Here is a 17,545-nt window from a genome sequence, read left to right as displayed (position 1 = left end):
AGCCCTGATTCTCATTAATGATGCGTCTACAACAGGGCATGTCTGAATAAGTGCTTCATCCCGATCCTCCAAAGGATACATTTTTTGAAATTTATTCTTAAGAGAAGGTTTCTTGACTGTCTTCTCCCATTCTTCCAATATCACTTCCTTAATCTCCTCCATCAAAGGAAACAAAACTTTAGTTTTAGTCAGATGTTTGTAATATCGTCTTCTTTTGTTTTTTGGCGATGCCGCTTCATCCTGCCACTCTATTGCTGATCTTACACTTGAAATAAATGAAGGAATGAGGGAGAAATCAAAACATTCCATTTCTATATTCGAATCCTCATCTGAGCTATCGTCTTGTGATGAGTGTCTGGAGAGTGACGGCTTTGACTGTGCGACATCTCTGCCACCGTATCCTTTACCACCTGCTTTATTAGCGTGGACACTTCCCTATCCTCCCTAGCAATGTCCAGGTGGCACAACTCGCAAACCTTTTTGTGGGGTAAAGCAGGTCTACCACAAATCCAACATTGATTCTTTTCCATGACTGGTCCAAAGGAGGTAGAAGGAATCACTCGATGGTCCGAATCTTCTGTTGACGACTGCGATCTTCTATTATCATATTGTTGTAATTGCTTAAGAGCCGAGGAACTTGACGAGGATTTTGATGATGCTAAATTGGACGGTTTAATATCCGTAGGATGATCCTGCCGAGAATGCTGAGGCTCCGGATCCTGACGTCGTTGGGAAGATGCAACCGACTGATCCGTAGTCCCAAACGGACTTTAGAGTTGCAGCGCCACCCTGAGGATGGAGGCATGACTGCAGCACTGGAGCCAGGGAGGTGAGCGATTTTGAAACTGGTGCAGATCTACCCGGCAGCATGATTTTTATTTATTTATTTTTTTTCTCTTGCAGGTTTTAGGGTCTGAAAGGGTGCAAAAATTGCACCGCTTTTAGACCCTAAAATCCGGAAAGAATTCTAACTCCAAGGGGGTTATGGATAGCTCAGGCCAGGTGATAATTCCACACGCACTTTACAGTTGTCATCACTTGCATTCCTCTCTGTGAATGAACATCCTGTCTTTAACTTTAGAATTCTGTCATTTATTTTAAGGATTGAAACCTTAATTTTAGAAATCACTCCTTAACTTAAGGACAGAATCCTTATTTTTAAGGTTTGCCCGAGGTAAATTGCTTAGTGAATACTAAATGCTTTATCAGTCATGTGGCCAATGCCTGAAAAGAAGCACTTACACAAGCATGCAAACAAGACCTAATAAATGTGACATCTAGAGTTTATCACATGTCATGTATCTGAAGCGACCTTAAGGCCTCGTTCTTACAATATGCGTTGCCATGCGCATTTCGGCAGTTGTATGGTGTGCCACACGCAGGAACATCGTCTGATGTTCCGACTGTCTGATGTTCAGTGTTCTATTGCACTGTTGCATGCATTTTTCAGCAAACTGTTCACATGGCTACCTGAGTTTCTAAGTGTGAAAAAGGCCCTAAAGAGAATCTGTATTGTTAAAATCGCTCAAAAGTAAACATACCAGTGCGTTAGGGGACATCTCCTATTACCCTCTGTCACAATTTCGCCGCTCCTCGCCGCATTAAAAGTGGTTAAAAACAGTTTTTAAAAGTTTGTTTGTAAACAAACAAAATGGCCACCAAAACAGGAAGTAGGTTGATGTACAGTATGTCTACACATAGAAAATACATCCATACATAAGCAGGCTGTATACAGCATTCCTTTTGAATCTCAAGAGATCATTTGTGTGTTTCTTTCCCCCATGCACTGAAGTTTCAGGCTGCTCTTTTCTTCCAGCAAACAGCTTTGCCCTTGTTTGTAATTCCTCAGTATGTGAAAGCCCAGCCAGCTCAGAGGACGATTTATCCAGCTGATTAGAGCAGCTTCTCTCTTCTCTCTTATCTAAATAACACACAGGCAGTATGCATAGAGGTGGCCAGGAAGGGTGAGTTTATAGCAGAACCACAACACTAAAGAACTTGGCAGCCTTCCAGACACAGGCCGACAAGTCTGACAGGGGAAAGATACATTGATTTATTACAGAGACTGTCATAGTAGAAAGTGCTGCAGTTAGCCAGAACACATTAGAATAGCCTTTGGAACATGTAGGATGATTAAAAACAGGATGCAATTTTTGTTACGGAGTCTCTTTAAAGGAATCGTCAGGCAAAAAAAAGTTTCACTTACCTGGGGCTTCTACCAGCCCAATGCAACCATCCTGTGCCCTCGTAGTCACTCACTGCTGCTCCAGTCCCCCGCCGCCAGCTAGTTTCGTTTTTGCCGACCTCGGCGGGCCGCATTGCGTACATTTTTACGCATTCCTGCTGGTGCAGGCATATTAACGCATACATTTTTACGCGTTAGTGGTGCAATGCGTACATTTTTACGCGTTGCATCACTAACGCGTAAAAATGTATGCATTAATGTTCCTGCACCCGCGGGAATGCGTAAAAATGTTCGCAATGGGGCCCGCCAACCCCGAGGTCGGCAAAAACTAAACTAGCTGGCATAGGGGGACTGGAGCAGCAGTGAGTGACTACGAGGGCACAGGATGGCTGCATTTGGCTGGTAGAAGCCCCAGGTAAGTGAAACTTTTTTTTTTTTTTGCCTGACTATTCCTTTAAAGAGAATCTGTATTGTTAAAATCGCACAAAAGTAAACATACCAGTGCGTTAGGGGACATCTCCTATTACCCTCTGTCACAATTTTGCCGCTCCCCGCCACATTAAAAGTGGTTAAAAACAGTTTTAAAAAGTTTGTTTATAAACAAACAAAATGACCACCAAAACAGGAAGTAGGTTGATGTACAGTATGTCCACACATACAAAATACATCCATACACAAGCAGGCTGTATACACCCTTTCTTTTGAATCTCAAGAGATCATTTGTGTGTTTCTTTCCCCCTTCTGCTCTCATGCACTGAAGTTTCAGGCTGCTCTTTTCTTCCTGCAAACAGCTTTGCCCTTGTCTGAATTTCCTCAGTATGTGAAAGCCCAGCCAGCTCAGAGGACGATTTATCCAGCTTGTAAAAGATAAGAGCAGAGAGAAGCTGCACTAATCTAAATATCACACAGGCAGTGTGCATAGAGGGGCCTGAAAGGGGGAGTTCATAGCAGAACCACAACACTGAAGAACTTGGCAGCCTTCCAGACAAAGGCTGACAAGTCTGACAGGGGAAATATACATTGATTTATTACAGAGACTGTGATAGCAGAAAGTGCTGCAGTAAGCCAGAACACATTAGAATAGCTTTTGGAACTTGTAGGATGATAAAAAACAGGATGCAATTTTTGTTACGGAGTCTCTTTAAATAGATTACCTCAGTAGCTAGAAGCCTCTGGAGTAGAGATGTTGCGAACGGTTCCCGAACCGTTCGCCGGCGAACATCTCAAAATCTGTGGGCCTGCTACTACTTCCGGGTCGCAATGACCCGGAGTAGTATGCCTGCGCTGCCCGCAGAGCACGTCGTAGATCGGGCTCCTGTTGCCGGGCACTTTCTGTGCATGTGCATGACATTGCGCTCATGCGCAGAGTGCCCAGCAACAGGAGCGCGATCTAGGATGCGCTCCGGGCAGCGCAGGCGTACTACTCCGGGTTGCGACTCGGAAGTAGTAGAAGGCCCAGAGAGATGCGACCGGTTCGGGCCATCTCTACTCTGGAGAATCCAGCGCCTTCCTAACACTTAGACAAGTATCTAACTTTCCTGTTTTTCAAAGTAACAGGTTTGCTTTAAAGAATCTGTACTCTAAAATTCTTACAATAAAAAGCATACCATTCTATTCATTATGTTCTCCTGGGCCCCTCTGTGCTGTTTCTACCACTCCCTGCTGCAATCCTGGCTTGTAATTCCCAGTTTTAGGCAGTGTTTACAAACAAAAGACATGGTTGCAAACCAGTTGTAAAAGGCTCAGAGGAGCTAAGTCTGTGACTCATGCAAGGGGCGTGGAGAGGGTGTGTATTTCTGCCTATAACAGCAGAGCAGCACATGCCTGCCTGAGCCCGACAAAGCCGTCAAAGGAAAGAAGATTAGATTATATAACATAGATAATACAGCCACTGTGCAACTAGGAAAGTAAGACAGGCCACATTAGAACAGGTATAGGAACTTATAGGATAGAAGAAATAAGGCTGAAAATTTTGTTAGTCTCTTTAAAGATTTTCTTGAATGTACCGATGTATTTTTTTTTTTTTTTATAAGCACATTTGACATGCACTTAGCACACCAAAAACCAACCTCTTTTTTTGAGACTACAGAACACCAGGTCACAGGGCTTTGAGCCCTCAGGGAGAAAAGCGCTATGAAACTACTATTATCTGGACCATATTGCGCTATAGCTAGGGTTGCTAGAGGGTTTAGTGATTTAGCAGTTATGTGATTTATAGTTGTATGCATTCACATGCCAGTGATTAATTTTTAAACTCTGGTGATTAACATCAACTTTACAGGATCTCTTGTGTTCTCCAAAGCTCTCCAACCCAGGAGAACCATAGTAAGGCCTCTTGCACACTGCATGCATTTCAGATTCCGATTCCGCTTTTTAATCTGTTTTTACATCCGATTCCGATTCAGATTTTTAATCTTAACTGCATGCTGCGTTTTTTGATCCGTTTTTCTGTTGAATGTATTCAAGGAAAATCGGAAACGGAATCGGAAACGGAATCGGAATCGGAAAACGGATTTGCAGTGTGCAGGGAGCCTAAGTAATGATTCCTAATAATCATTAAATACTTTGTACAGCTTTGCACTGCATCTTGTTTGTGAAAAACCAAGAACATAACAATGGGATGGTGTTGCCATTCAAACTGACTTTGTAGTGCAGTGTTATAAACTGTCCCAAGTTCACACAAACTACTTTTAGTGATCAGGCTTTGACTGGTTTTCCGTTGTTTAGTCATTGCTTGTTGTGTTTTTAAACATTTCCCACTGTGATACTGGAAGTAGAGCAATTTCTCTAAAGCACAGCCAACCTTTTTTACTTTTAACTTCATTGATGTTACTGTACTTTGTTTCTCTGCTTGAAAGCTTTGTTGTCGATAACATTTTAAGAAAACGCCCACCAAGAGCAATGAAAAACATTGCTGCATGTGAATAGAAGTGAAACCTGCAGGCAGATGAAGTATGATTGTAAGCAAAAGTTGAAAGAACGAGGCTGGGACTCAACCTGGTGTTAGGATTACTGGCCGATTTTATTGCAAGTACCAGAGTGCAGAGGCCTAAATCCAAGTTGAGACCCAGCCTCTTTCCTTTGTCTGCATGAAGTTCACACCCTTGGTGGATATGGGTATTTAGCTGGTCGACTCCCTGGTTCTAATGATATTGGTTGGAGCATTGAGTAACCTGTTCTGACTTTTTGTAAGCCAAAATTACACTTTGGGTGATCTCAAATACTACTAGATAATCTGTACAATTGGCCAATAGAAATTTAAAATGATTATACATTTAAATCCTTGTATGCTGGTATTTACTAAATCTACTTGCAGCTGTTTTCTGCAGACCAAGTGTGACCTCTGGCTAAAAAAAATCAAGACTCCAGGATAAGCGCTCCGATCAACCTTCTTAACTACAAACCCATATATATGGCATACCTATGGATGAGAGATGACAAAAAGTACAGGAAAAGTACAGTAAATCAACTCTCAAGAACCTATATTTGTAGCAGCATGACGTAACATATGAAACCAGACTCAAGCCAAGTCGGTCCACCAAAACAGCCGCTCACTGATAAACCAAATAAACGTGTTACTCTCAAAATGACTCCTGACTGTGACCATCGTGATTCCATCTGATTGCAATATACAGCAATCTTTATGTGTACTCACCAGATAATGCTGAATGTCCAAACAGTATTCGCTGCAAATAGTGAATCCTTCGATGGCTAGTTCACTAGTCTGGCTTGCCCTGCCATCTTTATCCACTAAGCAGAAAAGGTATTCAGCTTCTGTAAAGCGTGGGCCACACAATCGGTGCACTGTCATTCAAGTGTACACTCTGTATGCTTTGTACTTCTGCTGTACAGGAATTTGGAAGATGTAGAGATACTTTCCTGTAGATTTAAACCCCATTCACACTCATTGTTAAAGTCTGCTGATGTGGATGATAATCAGGCGTGTACAGTAGCCCCCGGCCATCGTGCTGCAAGCAATTCCGCCAGGTGGATCAACTTGGCCGTGCGATGGCTGATACTTTTGTGCCGCCCCTTACTCCACCTGCCGCGTGACATCACGCACGCGCTGTTCTATCTTCTGCCTCCCCGCATAGCAGTAGAGTACGTCGTCAGCTATACAGCTGAATTTGCATCTCTTCAGCCCGGCCCAGTGATGTCAACCAAGGGAATGGATCCCGATTCTCGACGGGTAACATCCATCACAGGTTTGTACACTCCTTAGAGACTCTGTAACAACATTTTCAGCCTTCTTTCTTCTATCCTAGAAGTTCCTATATATGTTCTAATGTGGTCTGTCTTACTGCAGCCTTTCCTAGTTGCAGAGTGGCTGTATTATCTCTGTTATATGATCTAATCTGCTTTCCTTTGATGGCTTTGTCGGACTCAGGCAGGAGTTCCTCTCAGTCTATTACACTCTGGTTAGCAGCCATGTCTTTTGTTTGTAAACGCTGCCTAAAACTGGCAATTACAAGCCAGGATTGCAGCAGGGAGTGGCAGAAACCGCACAGAGGGGCCCAGGAGAACATAATGAATAGAATGATATGCTTTTAATCGTAAGAATTTTAGAGTACAGATTCACTTTAATGTAAGCCAGAGCTTTTGAAAAATAGATTCGATACTCACCCGCAGCTTCCTTCAGCAGCATAAACACTGGTAAGCCCCTTGCCATCCTCCCGTGGTCTGCCGTTCTGCCGCAATCAGCCCTGGTAACTGGCTCAGTCGCATCAATCCGCATCTACTGTGCAAATCTCTCCAATGACGTTACAGAAAGCAATGAAAATGTGACACAGATGATCATTCCGGCCAAATCAAAAAAATTTTTAATTACTGCCCATTTACACCAGGTCCAATTTCTGTGCACTCCCTGTCCTCCACCTATGTCAGGAACGTATTTAGGGCTGTTACAGACAGACATCTTCCGGTGTCCCATTCTGCGGCGTCTCGTTCAGGGGCTTGTGTCCCGTCACGATCAGCGGTTTTGGTTCCTGCAGGGGTACATGAAGATGCAGCGATTAATCAACGCTTCCAGGGTCGCCTACAACGACGGGGAAAACCGGGATCGGAACACCATGTTTGCGTAAACGGCTGATATAATTGCTTCCATTCACTTGAATGGAAGTGTTGTATTAAACGCCCGCGGTAATCGCCGCCAAGTGTCCGTGTAAACTTGCCCTTATTAAGTTCCACATTTAAATGACTCAAGGAGAATTAAGAGCATTTAATAAAGGCGTGAAACAAAATTGTTACATTAGGTAATTTTGCCTCTGAAAGTTGACTTGTTTTGATGTAGGCCCGTCACATAGGGCAATTTACCGGGGGTTGTTTCAGAAGGGACCACCAATATTCAGCTAGGTAATAATAAATTGTGTAGCTCCATTGCTAGCTCCCTAGTGTCAGCTGTTCTCAGGCTAGTTCAGAAGGACAGGTGACAGGCAATGGATTCACCACCTCTTTGTTACTCCAGTTGTGCGTGCATTGTTCGCAGGTGGCTGGAGGTGATGTTGGTAGTAAGGTACTATAAATAGGCAGGCAGTCACCTGCCAGACATTAAACGTGAGTGTTTGACACCAATCCCACATGTTCATTTTCCTGTTCTGTTGCATGTGAAGTAGCTAAGTAATGTTTAATACATGGTTTCCAGGCAACATGTTTTAACCATCCACCTCGTTTTAACCCTCATTGTTTATATAAAGCAGGGCACATTCATTTGGGCTGTTTCATGTCTCAAGTTACTTTTGGCTTCTGTACTGTATAAGAGTGACAGTCATGCAAGTGACAGTGACTTTCACTGCAGCACTTTTTCTTAGAGGTTAGTGCTAAATAAAAGCTGTGTGCTCTTTCACCTACTTTGAGGTTTTCATAACAATCTAATCGGCTTTCCTGGGCTAAAGTGCACTCTGATCATGATGTTCACAAACTGCAGCTTGTGCCAGCTGGCAAATTTACTGTATACCCAGAACTTTGCCCTGTTATTTATATATGACTAATGTAAAACAAACACAGCCTTGATAAAAGTGCGAGCTGTGCGTAGACGACCTTTCACGGGGTTTTGATTGTGTTACAATAAAAAAAAGTTGAATGATGAGTACAGCAGTTAAAGTGGACCCAAACTAAAAATACAAGATTTCAGAAATAAAATCTATTTTCTAAATTATTATAATAATAATAATAATAATAATAATAATAAATAGCAGCCTTTTTTCAGCTGCATGATGACAAATATAAAATATTTTACATTTATTGACGAAACCCCTCCCTTCCTTTCATATTGCCGGCAAACTGGTGGAGTAGATGGTGTCCAGCAAAGGAGGAATTGCTAATGGCTGCCACCTGTATAACTCTAGTTATGCAAAGAGGAGGGTGAAAAGCATGCACTGAAATGCTCATAGGCTTGAAGGAGTGTTTATTTATATTTGTATGTGTCAGAGTGGTGCAACTAAATATTTTGAATTTAAAAAAAATGTTTAGGTTGGGTCCGCTTTAAAAGGACATGGACCGTTTATTTGATTAATGAATTTGAATGTGTATGTTGAATGCCAGGAAGTGCCTTACGGAATAGAATGTATAAGCCACAAATCCATTTGTATTTTTCCAGGGCTGTGGAGTCGGTACAGAAATCCACCGACTCCTCAGTTTAGGATTCCTCCGACTCCTCTAATTTGCATATTACAATCTTGTTGATTGAAAGTATGCAACATAAAATTCATCTCTTAACTGCCAACGCTTAGGAATTTTAAGACAACTGAAGTGAGAAGGATATGTAGACATACATATGCCATATTTATTCCCTTTAGTCAGACTGAGGCCCAGTGCACACCGAGCGGTTTTTGGAGCGATCCGCCGGCCGCATCCGCCTCTAAAAACGCTTGTCTAATGTATTGCAATGGGATGGTGCACACCGGCGGTTTGCGGTTTTTGCCAAGCCGCAAATGCGCCTCCTGCTGCGCGTTTGCGGTTTTCGGAAGCGTTTCGTCCTCAATGTAAAGTATAGGAAAAACGCAAACCGCTCTGAAAAACGCTAGTTCAGAGTTGTTTGCCAGGCATTTTTGTTACAGTAGCTGTTCAGTAACAGCTTTTACTGTAACAATATGTGTAATCTGCTACACAAAAACGCACGCAAAACCGCTAGGTATGTTTAGAAAACCTCTCTAAACATACCTAGAATCGCTCTGAAATCAGCTCCCAAAACCGCTAGCGTATTGCGGATCTGCTAGCGGTTTTGGTGTGCACTGGGCCTGAAACTAGTCCTTGGTAAGCGTATTTGTAAAAGGTACAGACCGGAACAAAGAACATCTATCAGGCCCTAGGCAATGTAACTGTGGGTACATGTAAGAATTATGTGCAGGTACTCTGCAGGGGAATGAGGAGATTCTTCCTCTATTACACATTCTTCATGCACAATCTGAACCAGGTTTATGGGCGATAGACAACACCTCTGTGTTCAATGTGCACAACATTCTCAGTGGATTCCCTGCAGCTCTGTGGGGAGTGCATATGTAGAGTATAGTACTACTGTGTAACAAAGTAAACCTGAGACAGATGAAATTAAAGTTTTATACGTACCTGGGGCTTCTTCTAGCCCCCTTCAGACTAATCAGAAGATCCAGGTGGCGGAGGAGGATAGCGAGGGACTGATTAGCCTGAAGGGGGCTGGAGGAAGCCCCAGGTATGTATAACACTTTTCTTTTCATCCGTCTCAGGTACCCTTTAATTCGTAGTCACCTAACCAAATTTTAACAACATATCAAATTTGATTTCATGAGCAAAGAGAGTGCATACATTTGCATAAATCAGCATAAATGCAGAATTATTTCCATGTCATTGACCATCTCTATTAGTGACACAGCTACACATCAGGCTTTATTATTACAGCATAGATGTTATTTAGTGTATATATAAGAGATTCCTGTGTACACATCATATATACTGTACGTCACAATCAGATATGTATAACTTTAAAAATATGGAGACTGCTTTATTGAAGCAGCACAAGTAACTAATTTTGATTTGGTTTATTTCATTTTTGTGGACTAAGCACAGCTATTACTGTATATATAAAGTATTTATGATGACTATTATCTGAGAAATAAAACCTTTTATCATATTTTCTATTTTAATTAGTTTAAATTTCATTAGGAGTCGGAGTCAGAGTCGGTGCATTTTTTCCCGACTCAGACTCCTACTCCAGGCACCCAAAATTGCTCAGACTCCAACTCCACAGCCCTGTATTTTTCTAGTGCAGATGCAGAGGAGAAACCTGATCTTGTCATATTGCAGTAGTGGAAAGTTGGTGCTGGACTTTGCCAATAGAGAACTATTGAAAGACTTCACAAAATGTTCTGAGCAGGAGCTACTTGTGCCAGATAAGGCAGGAATCCCAAGAGATTAGATTGTCACCAAATTCCTTATAACGTACTCACCAATGTGTTTTAAAATACAAATAAATCCCTCAGACTTTCTCAAGCACACTGTTTTTTCTTTTTTTTCTGAGTCTTGAGCTTCTGAGGTTTGGAGTCCAAACTCAGCTGAGAGTTGATTGGCTTTAGACAGATGGAAAGAAAATAATTTCTCATCACTGCTCATGATGGTCTCTCACTTTCAGTCTCTGCCCTTTCAATCTTAATGCAAGCTATCATTTAGCTGAGGACTAGAAACTGAACATGTTTAAAAATAAATAAATAAATAAAGCCCCAGAGTATATAAAACGAGGTTAAAAACACGCAAACTGTGAAAAGGGGAGGTGGCTTACTTCAATTACGACAGTCACATACCGTATGTCAATAAAAATTAGAATGGGCAATGCATTTCGTCACTTCCTCAGGCCAATACAGTGCCAAAGAAGTTAATAGCCAGTTCTGAGACTGTAACATGTTTATGAGTTTTACCATTGTTTGGTTTCTCTCCCCTGGTTTTGGGACAGTCCTTCTTTAATGAAATCTGGAAAGTTTAATTTAAAACTACGTAACTGTTTTTGAATAATGTTAATGTCTGATTTCTTCAGCAAAGTAAAAAGTTGGCTCTTTTATAGCATCAGCATGTTTATACAGGGCATACATGGGGGTTAAACTAAAACATGAACTGTAGGAAGTTTCCATTGGATAAAAATGAAATGTTTGTTTTTGTCATCTGCTTTCTTTCAGTGGAACTTAGTATGTGAAAATGACTGGCGAGGACCATTAACTACCTCCCTGTTCTTTGTTGGAGTGCTTATTGGGTCGTTTGTGTCGGGACAAATGTCGGACAGGTAACTTCACAGCAGTGCCAATCTGCAAACAATTTGCTGAGTGATCCTACATTATCGTGTTTAGGGACTCATATTTAACTGTATCCCTGTAACCACAATTGTATGGAGACCCAGCTTAAAAGGTAATGTTCATAAAGTGTGCTGAAACTTAAAAATAAGTCATAGGGTACCAGAACGCTTCTAACACTCTTCCTGCTGCTTATTGTCTTCAGGGTTTTCACCATTCCCAGTTCCACTGAGCTTTCTGTTTACATCCAGAAGTTCACTGGCTTGTGAACAGACAAATCTGAACTGGGCATGTGAGTTCCAAACTGCACATGCCCAGCGAAAGAAAACACTCATGCATATCCTTGTGTTATTACAAGTAAGTTGCGGCCTCCCATGCATTAAAAGAAAAAGTCAGTAGAATGTATGTCTGTTTTGTTAAAATGGAGTTGCCTCATTTCTTCTAAGTAAATGTTAAAGTGCACGTTAACTAAGAGGGATATGGAAACTGCCATATTTAATTCATTTTAAACAACACCAGTTACCTGGCAGAACCGTTGATCTTTTTGAATGCAGTAGTATCTGAATAACACACCTGAAAAAAGCATGCAGCCAGTCAGGCTTCAGTTAGAAACCTCTAATGTGCATGCCTATTCAGTCCATGATTGTAAGTATTTGAGTTAGAGGATCAACAGGAAAGCCAGGCATTTGGAATTGTTTTAAATGAAATCAATATTTTAGCCTCCATATCCTTTTCTGTTCAGGTGTGCTTTTAATCCTGTGACATTAAGAAATTAAAGTGAACCTCTTGACGACCAGCTAACGCTGATCGGCGTAAACTGGTTGTCTGCGGGTTTCCATGGAGTGGCCGTTCCATGTCAGTTCACGGAGGATGTCTCCGTGAACTGCCTGCGAGCCTCCGATCGCGGCTCGCAGGCGAAATGTAAACACGCGGGGAAGAAATTCCCGGTGTTTACACTGTACGGAGCTGCAGCCGCAGCAGAGCCGTAAAGGTCAGCGATTCCCCGGCCTCTGATAGGCCGGGGATCGCTGCCGTCTGATAGGCTGAAGCCTATCAGAGGCGGTACAGGGCGTATAGCAGTCCTGTACCGCCCACAGAGCCAGGGAGAGGGAGGGAAGGAGAGGGAGGGGGGAATAGCGCTGCAGAGGGGGGCTTTGAGGAGCCCCCCCACAAGGCACAACAGAGCGGCGGCGATCAGACCCCCCCCAGCAGGACATCCCCCTAGTGGGGAAAAAAGGGAGGGGAAGTCTGATCGCCCTGCCTGCAATATGATCTGTGCTGGGGGCTGATGAGCCCACCCAGCACAGATCGATGGAAAATCACTTAGTCGGCAAGTGGCTAAGTCAGAAAACAAAAGTTTTACTCACCTGGGGCTTCTACCAGCCCCCTGCAGCAGTCCTGTGCCCTCGCAGCCACTCACTAATCCTCTGGTCCCTCGCTGTCAGCTAGTTTCGTTTTTGCCGACCGGCCCGTCAGGACTGGCCACGCGTAGCCTTTTCCGAATTCCCGACTGCAATTAGCGATATTGCGGGCCGCAATGCGTACAAAAATATGCGTGGTCGCATATCTATGCGTTCGTAATGCGGCAACGCGTATTTTACAGTCGGGAATGCAGAAAAAGCTACACGTGGCCTGACGGGCCTGTCGGCAAAAACAAAACTAGCTGGCAGCGGGGGACCAGAGGATTAGTGAGTGGCTGCGAGGGCACAGGACTGCTGCAGGGGGCTGGTAGAAGCCCCCGGTGAGTAAAACTCATTTTTTTTCTGGCTTAAGTGTCTCTTTAAGAAACAAAAAACAAACGGATGTTTTCCTTGGGAGGGGAAAGCTTCTGGATCCTAATTGCTCTGTCCTCAGCCAGCCTGATCCAGTGTTGGCACCCCTGAACAGACCAGAACAATAATAATGCCTGCAAAGGTGCAATAATGGCCTTGCACTCCATTGGGTCCGCTCTACTATGCAGGCGCAGATGGCTGCTCATGCCCGAGCGGCAAGACTTTGTTGCCGGACTTTGGGAGGTCCCATCACTGGAATGGGGCGGAATGGGAGGAAATGGGAAGCCTCCTTAGGATCCAGAGACTTCACCCTCCAGGGGTGAGTACCACTTAGGGGCACTTTTTTTCATTTCAAGGTCACTTTAAATACATATTTAGTTTAAGTAGTTTTGTTGTCCTCCACTATTGCTATTGGTTTCAAATGTTCATATGCGGTTTCTGAAACCATAGATTGAAAACTGGTGTATGCATCCGCTCCAACTCCCTTACCCCATGTCTGACTTGATGCACATGACCGGGAAGCAGTACAACAGATCTGACCTGCAGTGACATTATTATTATTATTATTATTATTATTATTATTATAATTTAGTATTTTGTATCTTGTTTTTATTCAATGTTAAAGCTAAAAGGCTATATTAGCTAGACAAGATACAGAACATTCATAACGCACTTTTCTCCTAGCAGACTCGAAGACTCGAAGCACCAGAGCTGCAGCACTAGGGTGCACTCTATAGGCAGTAGCAGTGATAGTGAGTCTTGCCCAAGTTCTCCTCACTGAGTAGGTGCTGGCTTACTGAACAGGAAAAACCAAGATTCAAGCCTTGGTCTCCTGTGTCAGAGGCAGAGTCCTTAACCAGTACACTATCCAGCCACAGCTAATGTCAGATAAATCACTTTTAAATACATGGACTGGTGAACTCGCACCCTCAGATTCATGTAGCACAGAGGGACTAGCAAAGGGCCAGGACATGGAGCAGTATATTAGACTACGCACAGCCATTTGATAACTGCCACTATATATAATTCTGCCTGTTGAAGCCCCTTTTAATCCATTAGGATAGACACTACATAGGGGGCTGGTTGAGTGCAAGCCTTTTTGACTTTCCATTGCCATAAGAAAGTACTCTTGGCCAAGCTAAATTACATGTACCGTATATATAAAGGCTCCTGAATTGGGGAAGAGGAGATCTGCTAGTAGTGGTAATAATCTCCTATTTCTTTTATTTATTTAATCTTTTTCAGGTTTGGCAGGAAAAAGGTCTTGTTTGCTACGATGGCTGTTCAGACAGGATTCAGTATTGTACAAGTCTTCTCAGTAAACTGGGAGATGTTTACCGTTTTATTCATCATTGTTGGCATGGGCCAGATTTCCAATTATGTGTCAGCTTTTATATTGGGTGAGCAACCAGAGAATGCCTAATTCTGGTGATTAGTTTTATATTCTGTGCCAATGTGTTTGTTTGTATGCTCAGTAAGCATTACTCTGGAAGATTACATGGAAAATATATTGTTATCCCTACAAATAAAGTGTTGTACAGTAGTATTTGTATGCTGGGGGAAAAAAACTTCAAATTTAAATATGATTGCATTTGCCTATCATTCTTTATAGTAAGTTTTGAAAGTACAGTAACCACTGATCAATAGTACAGTATTTTATATTTTATATATATATTTTATATACATTTGATATCCAATATTCATTTTTTTTTCTTCAAAAAAAATCTGTGATGTCCTCAGAGACTCCTTTATTTACATTTCGCTGCAGGACATGTCTGCTTTCTCAGCTAATGCTACAGTTAAAGTGGGCCTAAACTCAGGACTTCCTCTCTGCCCTAAAAGAGAAGCAACAGCATAATAACCTTAACAGAAAAACATTTCTTTGTTACTGCGTACAGAACTCTTCATAGATGGTGCTGAACTTTTACTTCCTGGTTTGCCGGGAGCACATATAGGGTTAGGGCTCAGCCAACACTATAAGCGCTTTTCTGAACGCTTGTGATTGCTTAGCGCTTTCTAAGTGCTTTTTAAAAATCGCTCCCATTCACTTTCATTAAAATTGCAGTAAAAATTGCTGTGACTTTTCGCGTTCACGCCGAATTTTATCGTGATTTTAATGAAAATGAATGGAAGCTTTTTTTTTTTTTTTTTTCCCCTTTAAAAAGCGTTTAGAAAGTATTAATCAGTCACAAAGAGCTCAGAAAAGTGCTTCCAGTGTTGGCTGAGCCCTTAAAGGAATCATCAGACATTTGTACATAAATCGACTGTCCCACGGTATCACCTCCGCTCTCCACCACTGCCCCGTTGTCACCGGCCGCACGGTGCAGAGGACGACTGCGAGGTCACTCTTACTGCACCTGCGTCAATCGCTGCTGTCAATCACGGCCACGTAGTCCATGGCTTACTGCAGCGGCGCCTACGCAGTAAGCCGTACTTGACCTCACGGTCGTCCTCTGCACCGTGCGGCGACAGCGGGCAGCGGAGGTGACAGCGTGGGACAGCAAGGGGCTTGAGAAAGCCTCAGCTGAGTAAAGCAGATTTTTGTAAAAATGCCTGATGATTCCTTTAAACCTCCTGTGTTTACATATAGCCTCTGAACTCAGCACACCTGCAGCACAGAGCAGACAGAGATGTCAGCTCAAATTACAGTGATGTATTACCAGTAGATAAGGGAGAATTAGACAGCCTGTTATCTCTAAATACAAACAGGCTGAGTTTTTCTGTGCTTTACTTGTCTCCTATGCATACGTTTAGGTCCTCTTTAAAGGGAACCTAAACTGAGGACATGGATTTTTCCTTTTAAAATAATACCAGTTGCCTGAATCGCCTGCTGATCCTGTGTCTCTAATACTTTTAGCCACAGCCCCTTAACAAGCATGCAGATCAGGTGCTCTGACTGAAGTCAGACTGGATTAGCTGCATGCTTGTTTCAGGGTGTGATTCAGCCACTATTGCAGCCACAGAGATCAGCTGGACTGCCAGGCAACTGGTATTGTTTAACAGGAAACATCCATATCACTCTCAGTTAGGGCTCGTTTCCACTATCGCGAATCTGCATGCGTCCAACGCATGCAGATCCGCACATGTAATACAAGTGGATGGGCCTGTTTCCACTGTAGCGTTGTTAAGGTGCGTTTTTTTCAGCGTGAAAAAAACGCACAAAAGAGCCAACGATTTCGCCTGCGTCGGGAATCCGTGCGAATCGCCGCTAATGTATTTAATAGTAAAAACGCATGCGTTTGTTACATGCGTTTTTACCCGCGATTTCGCGTGCGATTTCGCACCTTTTTCAATTTTATTTAGCCCTGGCAGTGTCATGGTTAATTTCGCATGGCACCCTGCCATGCGAAATCGCAGGCGAAATCGCGGGTAAAAACGCATGTGGAAACGCATCCGCATGCGTTTTTACAAGCGTCGGAATGCGGCCGAAATCGCGTCGCAACAGTGGGAACGAGCCCTCAAGGTTCCCTTTAATGCAAAGGTGTGCTAAAGTGTATTTTTTGTTTTTTTCTTCCATCAGCTTTGACCACTGTCTTGGAATCTAGTGACTCATCATGCTGATAAATAACTTCCTGATTAATTGATCAGATGGTTTCAGTCAAAAAATACATTTTCACAGAACTGACAGTGGAGAATTGATAGCCTAAAGGTGGCCACACACGATACAATAAAATGATCCGATTTTACAGTAATTCGATAAAAACGATCGTATCTCTCGAAAAAAATCGAAAGGTTTTTTTTTTTTTCATTCGACTGAAAAATCCGATCGGATTTCCCGTTTTTTTCGATTTAAATCGATCCGGAATGCCAGATATTTCTCCAATTGTACTAAAGATTGTATGGTGTGTGTTGGATTGTTAATTTATTAATATACACACCCCAGCAATTTTCTCGGAGTTTCCAATCATTTTTATCATAATTGAGGAAAAAATTGAACATAGGTGTGTGGTACATTGGTCATATTTTTAAAAATGTTACAATCAGTCAGAAAAATTGATTGCAATTCTTAAATCGAACAGATATTTAAAAAATTGTATGGTGTGTGGCCACCTTAAGGGCTGATTTTGAATTGTACGATACACTAGTGCTGCTGCAAAGCTGCAGCCGAATTCTTATAGTCGTGCCATGCATTACTCACCAGCACTATTTTTTATTTCTTTTTTACTTTTTTCCCGCACACTATTTCGGATGCAGCCTATTGATTAATAGGCTGTGATTCCACATTCGATATCACATGCAGAAAACGTTCGCAATCTGTGACTAATGGAAGTGGGTCTTGTGCCCATACATGGTAGAATAAAAATGTTCGATATTCCCATTTTTCTGACCAAAATGAT

General features: G+C 42.5%; 1 protein-coding gene across 1 annotated transcript in view; it reads left to right on the top strand.

Moving 5' to 3' along the window:
- The window catches only part of LOC137564095 (organic cation/carnitine transporter 2-like), a 99,573-nt gene that overhangs the window by 12,258 nt on the left and 69,770 nt on the right, over window positions 1–17,545 (top strand). Inside the window, exons 2-3 of the mRNA XM_068277458.1 lie at window positions 11,326–11,429; window positions 14,454–14,608. Of these exons, the coding sequence (XP_068133559.1) occupies window positions 11,326–11,429; window positions 14,454–14,608 (259 nt within the window). The remainder of the gene's footprint in view (window positions 1–11,325; window positions 11,430–14,453; window positions 14,609–17,545) is intronic.

Source organism: Hyperolius riggenbachi, chromosome 3 (assembly GCF_040937935.1).
Source record: "Hyperolius riggenbachi isolate aHypRig1 chromosome 3, aHypRig1.pri, whole genome shotgun sequence".
Taxonomy (NCBI): domain Eukaryota; kingdom Metazoa; phylum Chordata; class Amphibia; order Anura; family Hyperoliidae; genus Hyperolius; species Hyperolius riggenbachi.
This window is presented reverse-complemented; position numbering and strand designations above follow the sequence as displayed.